The following is a 7,012-nucleotide window of genomic DNA, read 5'->3' on the forward strand; positions in this document are numbered from 1 at the left end:
GATGCCTTTCAATTGCGTGCACAACTTGAAACCTTAATTCCCCTCCCATTCTTCTAGTAAAACTTGAAACTTATGCAAGCTGCGAGGCTTCTTCCATTCTTCCCCAGTGGCAAAAGTAACAAGTCTCATTATCAGACACACGAACCAGCTGCTTTCGTTTCTAACAACGCATGCAAATCCCACATTCCGGCGGATCAAAGTAACGAAAGCGGAAAAATAAATCCGAAACAGTCCTCTCAAGTGCACGCAATACTTAACACTGATGTTTACTGAACAGTTTGGCTTCAGCAGTACAGTTACATATAATTTACATACGCACGCAGCGCAAGCAGCACTACGTCCGGCCAAGGCTCACACCTACGTGTTGTACTGATCTTACTTCCCAGGTATACAAGAGCATATAAACAGGGGCAGGATAACGGTCCTTCTAGGGTTCAAGAATGACGAGAGATACGCCCTCGCTGAAATCAATCGAGGCCTGTATCTTATCTTCGACTAAGAGCATATCAATTCATCAGTTATATATACACAAACGCACCAACAAAACATCGCTGGGCTCACAGCATGGCCTGTTCTGTCATTGAGATCTGATCTTCCGGTGTGAAGTTAAGAGAAACAAGGAAAGAATGGCGCTATGGCTTCTCCGGCGAGTCACGCTCTTTCGCTCTACTCCCGGACAGCAGTCTCTCCCTGATTGCTTTGAAAGACTGCAGCTCCTCGAGTGCATCAGATGTCCTGCGAGACATGACAGAACTGGTCGAGGCTACAGTGTTAGACTCGGCCCCTGACGTTTGAGAAGAATAGCTAGAATCTCGCAGAGGGCGTGCAGTTCTCAGCAAGTGAACCAGAGAACCAACTGCAGCGTCTTGTGATTTATGGGATGATGAGCCTGCCTGATCTCCAGCCTCCTTTCCATCACTGCTCCTGTATGAATAAACTTGCGTTAGGTGAACCAGAGAAACAGCTATATGACAACGTCGTGTTAGATCTGTAACTATGGACATTAAGAGCAATAATGCATGTAAAAACATCTACACAAAATTATAGCACTCCACATTGAACACAGCATGATAATACTCCTTCTGTTCCTTTTCGTAAGGCATATAATTCTTTTCCATCTTTTTCAATAATACAACGGCCAATGAAATTTTCCAATATGATGTCTTGGCCTAGAAATATGGAGCACAACTATGCCAACAAATTCAAAAGCTCAAAGACTAGTGAAATGAAATTTAACTCAGTGCCATCTCAGCGGAAGGAAAAGAAAAGGATGAGAGATCTTCACATTAGTGTACACCACGAGCAGCCTCCCGGAGACCAGGGAATTCAGGTCAGATATTAATATTGCATAGCCAGTAGTACAGTAGTACTCCCTCCGTCCCAAAATAAGTGTCTCAACATTAGTACAATTTTATACTAAAGTTAGTATACATTTAAGACACTTATTTTAGGACGGAGGGAGTACAGTAGTATTTAACAAACAGGGGGTAGCTATGGTACACCATCTTTTATCCTAGAAACGAATCTAAGGAACTTCTTGTACTCCATATAATATACCATTGTCAAACCTTGAAATATTCCTTTTATGCTGTTGCAATGGTTGGGTTATTTTTATTCATACCAAAAGCTCCTTTTCTCTAAAAAAAATCTATAACACTACTGTGATCAGAGTAATGACCAAGAGTATTCTTTAATTGCTCAAATTCTGAAATAACCAAGAGTGCCTTTATGCAATTGTTAGCCATATCTGTGTTCTTCCATATTGATAAAAAAAATCAAAACTGGGTGAAAATCCAAACGCAGCACTTCCGAGGAGACAGGGGTTGGCAGGATTTGTGGATTTTGATCATATGACTGGGAGATAAATATATGTGAGAGTAACTACATCGGCGTACCCCTGGCCATTTCATAATTTAACCAAGAATGCTCAATCTCTCACAGTAGTTGTGTAGAAAAATAGAAGGACCTTTTGTACTATCAGAAATAACCTTCACAATGGCATACAAATATTTCTATGTTTATTTGCACTAAAGGCCTGCTCTCACTCAAGTGATGGAAGGCGAAGTACGTAAAAACTGTAAGTTGTACCCAAAAATTATTTAAGAAAATACACAAGAAAATTTAAAAAATCATAGTAGTTCCTGAAATTCGGTAAAAATAAACATCTACAATCAAATATTGCACATTGCTTTTACTAAGTATACTCTGGTTGAAGACATTATTTATGATATATGCAAGGTTGAATATAATTTTTATATTTTGTACTCCGTCTGTTTCTTTCTACTTCACATATAAGATTTGTTTGAAGTCAAACATGTTTGACTATGTTTATCTGAAAAAATATCAACATTCACAATACCAAATCAATATCATTAGATGCATTATCAAATTAATTTTCATATTGTATAATTTTAGTATTGTAAATATTGATGTTTTTAAATATAAATTTGGTCAAATTTAGCGAAGTTTGACTTTAGACACATTTTATGTGCGGAGTAAAAGAAACGGAGTAATATGTTTTTGTTACAGCTACTATGTTCTACCATGCACATTGCCATATAGCAATGAGGCTAAAGTAGAAATGTTTTTTCTCAGTTGCTCAGTCAAATTCAAAATTAAATGTTGTACTTAAACAGCTCAGGGATTTGAAAAACAATTACCTTCCTCCATTTTATGCTACTACAATGGAACTTGCAAGAATGGCAACTACGCAAAATGCTCATGGTCAATATTTCAAATGATCACACTGAACTACATAAGGGCATACCCAGTTACCCACTGCTGAAAGCTCGACACCAAGTGGGGTCTGGCCAAGTGAACCACATACCCAAAATATATGGGTTGAGACATCTCTGTCTACAATGTTTGAATTGCTTATTCATAATTTCAGAGGTATTGCAATGGATACTTCTTCCAGCTGCTGCCTCAATTATTGTCCCTTTTTGCCATCTCTGAATAGTCATTTCCAAAATTATATTCTTATACTAGAATTGAACAGCAAACAGTTTGCCCATGCCATGGTCTTAAAATCCCCACAGTAAACTAACTTTCACCATGTATAGAATTTTGACCAACAATGTGTCTACATTAAAACATTGAAAGAATGCAAGCTCAATTAAATATAGTGAGCAAGCAGATATGCTCTAGCATTATTTAATAGCTAGAATGCTGACTAATTAACTGGATTACGTAACGGGGGGCAGCCCGGTGCATGTAGCTCCCGCTTGTGCAGGATCTGGGGAAGGGTCCGACCACTTTGGATTATGTAAACAGGGGGCAGCCCGGTGCATGTAGCTCCCGCTTGCGCAGGGTCTGGGGAAGGGTCCAACCACTTTGGGTCTATTACGCAGCCTTTCCCTACATTTCTGTAAGAGGCTGTTTCCAGGACTTGTTAAAATTGTTGGATTATGTAATACCTATTAAAATTGTTGGATTTCATGTAATTCCCTAATACCAAATGAAAATGCAAGAGCTCTCAATAGTTAAGATATATTACCTCCGTCCCAAATTAGTTGTCTTAGATTTGTCTAGATACGGATGTACCTACCACTAAAACGTGTCTAGATACATCCGTATCTAGACAAATCCAAGACAACTAATTCGGGACGGAGGAAGTATGATTTTAGTAAGAATCAGCCAATGCTACGTGTGCGGACTTGTGAGAACCAAAGAGCACAATGATCTGATAATACAAGTAAACCACTAAAGAAAGTTATTTAGACATACCCAGGTCTGGAGGTTGGTGGATCAACATCATCCACCGCAAAAGGATAATCTGCCTCATCCAGATCATCTTGCCGTGGTGAATCACAAGAGGAGAGCGCAGAGAATCGGCCAGATTCATCCCGACTGTCCTTACCCTGCACATTGAGCAGCCAAACAATATCAAAGCACATCAGAACAATAAAGATGATATATGCGACTCTCATAAATAGTAGGAGTACATAAGGGTGTTTCAGTAAGTAAATTTTCATTAGCTTACTCAGAATGTCAAACCTAATTCCTTAAACAAGACACAATTTAAAATACAAGGCAAATAAATTTTCTAGTACAAAAGTTAACTTTGAACTTCCAAACTACTCCCTCCGTCCCAAAATAAGTGTCGTTAATTTAGTGCTCCCTCCGTAAAGAAATATAAGAGAGTTTAGATCGCTACTTTAGTGATCTAAACACTCTTATATTTCTTTACAGAGGGAGTACAACTTTGCACTAAATTTTGTACTAAATCAGCGACACTTATTTTTAGACAGAGGGAGTATTTTTTAAGATCAAAAGTTGATGTTGAGCAAATAAAGTGTGATTATATTAACTGTAGAGGGGGGGGGGGGGTTAATCTCTAAATACTCTTCTAGAAAAGATGGTACACAGAACTTTGCTAATAAAAGTAATTGTGTGGTACTCTGGACTGACAACTATTACAATCTCCACTCACTGCAATTGAGAAAAGTGTGGTCGCTGTTATTGTTCAACAAGTCACAAAGATTAAATTTTGGTTCCAAATAGCTGGGGCATGAGCACCTAATTCTGTGACTAACTTCCCCTTTGCAATCTTCTTTGTGCTAAGGTATTGAAAATAGGTCTACTGGGCTGTATACTTGATTGCTTGTACTAGGTACCCTCACCGGTTATCAGAAAAAAAAAACTATAAGGTCAAGTAAAACCTAGTATAAGGCCGAATACCCAGTAAAATTGCTACGGGTTGAACAACCTGTCTGATACCTACTATAGGTCGGTTCAAGCTGGCCTAAAGCCCGCACAGTAACTCTGTTCAGTCAATAATAAAATTAATTTGAATTTCCTCATACCTTTAGTTTCACTAGTTCATGACTACCAAACAAATACTCCCTCCGTTCCATATTCCTGTCATGGTTTTAGTTCAAATTAACAGTTGCTACTAACTCTTAACCCTTCAGCATATACTTGATCAACAGTTTGATATATTCAAGTACAGCAAAATCCTTCAGTTTCAATAGTTTGTGGCTACCAAACAAATGAAGTCAACAGCTGCTACCAATTCTTAACCCTTCAGCATAGTAGAGGCTGAAAACAGCTTACTCTGCTTGAATATTCTCAACGACAGCAAAATCCAACCTTTCAACTTGAAGCATAAACACAAGTACAGTACTAAACTTAACATCAAATTAGCAAGACCATAAATGAATCACCTTGGATCCTGGTGACGAGCTGCCATATGGATCCCCCATCCGAAGTCCTTCTGGCCTTCCGAATGACCGGCTGATATCTGATGGGGACTCTTGTGAACCTGCTGCTCCCTTGTCACCTCTCCTCGGGGATGGCGGTGGCAGCATTAAACCTTTAACCGGGTCCAGCATGCTCTGACGGTGCACGGGGCTCCTTCTCACGCCGGGTATGGTCACCGGTGCAGACTCCCCCCTCAGAGGCGACTGCAGGTACCCACCAGGAAAATTGGGGGGCGATGGAGTTGGTGACGCGTAGTGCAACGGCGGTGGCGAAAATCTCGTCTGCTGCGCTGGGGCGAGCGGCCAGAGCGCAGGCGGCGCCCAGCTGTGCGGACGCTGCTGCTGATAGGACTGGGGGAAAGCGCAGCCCGTGGCCTCCGTGAGCGAAGAAGGGAAGTTGCGCATGGGCTCAGCTGCTGGGCTGCCCACGTAGTTGGTGATCAACATGGAGGGGGAGAGGGAGGAGATCTCCAGGTTGAACGCGGCGAGACTGGATAGGTACTGGACGGAGACGACGAGACGGCCGGGCTGGGTGTCAACGGGAACGAAGCGGTGGGAGCGCATGTCAGACTCCTGGGCGCGCGAGAAAGGCACGGCGAAGGAGCCGACGGTGTAGCCCATCTCGTAGTTGTACGACTGGTTGGCGCAGAGGAGACGGAAGACGCGGTACGCGGGGAGCAGGCGGAGCGTGGTGTACACCGACCTCAGCAGGGTCATGCACCGCTTGTACGCCCGGTTCACGGCCATCCCCTCGCCGGCCGCCGCAGCGTCCGGCCAGGGCTCGCACGCGACCGTCCACCTCTCGACCACCTCCCCGCCCGCTCCGCCGCAGCCGGCGGGGGCCAGGTGGATGTCCACGACGAGCGGCTCCCCGGGGGGCGGCGCCTCCAGGCGCTCGGCCGAGGGGGGCGGCGGCGGGTCGTGGAGCGGGAGGTGGAACCACCTGTCGCGGCGGCGGAAGGACGCCGAGGCGGCCGCCGGCGCCGGCGCGGCGAGCGGGCGCGGCGCGCGCACGGCGAGGACGGCGTGCAGCACCTTGAGGTGGAACTGCTCCGCCATCAGCTCCGCGCCCGCGCGGCCGCCGCCCCCCGAGTCCGACATGCTGGACATTGCCGCCCAGTCCCAGCCCCAGCCCCGGCGCGGGCCGGCCCCTCCTCCTCCCGGCCGAGACTGCTCAAGCTGTCCTCCCCTCCCAAGCTGCGCGGCATGGCTGGCGCTGGCAGCAGTGAGACTGCATAAATCCGATCTGCGGCGATCCAAATCGGCGGGTGGACAGATCTGCACGCTAATGGGAAGAGAGGGGAGGGGAGGTTGGAGTTGCAGATTTGGATGCCGGGGGAGTTGAGTCCGGGGTTGTTTATCTGTGAGGATTAAGGATCGCTGGTTTCGTTTTTGGGTTGCTGGGTCGCTGTTGGTGTCGTCATGATGGGATTATTATGACGCTCACGACAAAACAAAAACAAAATGGTGCTGTACTGTACTGTATTATTTTGCTCGTAAAATAAGTTGTTAAGCTACCATTAGCTCTCATGGTGGAGGATTAGTTTAGCTTTCCTTCTGGATTAGTATGAGCATTCGGGTCAAAGAGTACAGCCAGCCATGTAGGTGCGTGTCAACCATTATTCTCCATGTTTCTTGTCTGTGTGTATTTCGGCTGGGAATCTTCGGAGTGAATGCAAAAAAATTGTGTTGAATTGGCGACTTAATCTTCTTTTTGTCCAATATATAATTTATTTGCGGTTTACGTACAAGGAGGGACACTGGAACAGAAGCATTGTTCTTTAAAAAGAAGATGAAAAAGATTGTTGGGT

General features: G+C 44.4%; 1 protein-coding gene across 2 annotated transcripts; it reads right to left on the minus strand.

Annotated features, from left to right (window-relative positions):
- Positions 1-217: 217 nt before the first annotated feature.
- On the minus strand, positions 218-6,603 carry LOC119365042 (autophagy-related protein 13a-like). Of its 2 annotated transcripts, XM_037630628.1 has the most exons (4): positions 5,166-6,603; positions 3,727-3,860; positions 721-924; positions 218-664 (listed from the first exon to the last, which is right to left on the minus strand). In XM_037630628.1, the coding sequence occupies exons 1-4, from the start codon at positions 6,309-6,311 to the stop codon at positions 652-654; spliced, it is 1,497 nt and encodes a 498-aa protein (XP_037486525.1). In that variant the 5' UTR covers positions 6,312-6,603; the 3' UTR covers positions 218-651. The 2 variants fall into 2 exon arrangements, with proteins under 2 accessions (XP_037486525.1, XP_037486524.1); XM_037630627.1 differs by having other exon boundaries at positions 218-924; positions 5,166-6,601.
- Positions 6,604-7,012: the final 409 nt, after the last annotated feature.

Source organism: Triticum dicoccoides, chromosome 2B, assembly GCF_002162155.2.
Source record: "Triticum dicoccoides isolate Atlit2015 ecotype Zavitan chromosome 2B, WEW_v2.0, whole genome shotgun sequence".
NCBI lineage: Eukaryota > Viridiplantae > Streptophyta > Magnoliopsida > Poales > Poaceae > Triticum > Triticum dicoccoides.

Coding starts and splice junctions, on each gene's coding strand:
- LOC119365042 (XM_037630627.1), bottom strand. CDS start 6,311: ATGTCCAGCATGTCGGACTCGGGGGGCGGCGGCCGCGCGGGCGCGGAG. Junction 3,861..5,165: donor GCTCGTCACCAGGATCCAAG/GTGATTCATTTA, acceptor CTCAATGTGCAG/GGTAAGGACAGTCGGGATGA. Junction 925..3,726: donor CCACCAACCTCCAGACCTGG/GTATGTCTAAAT, acceptor TTATTCATACAG/GAGCAGTGATGGAAAGGAGG.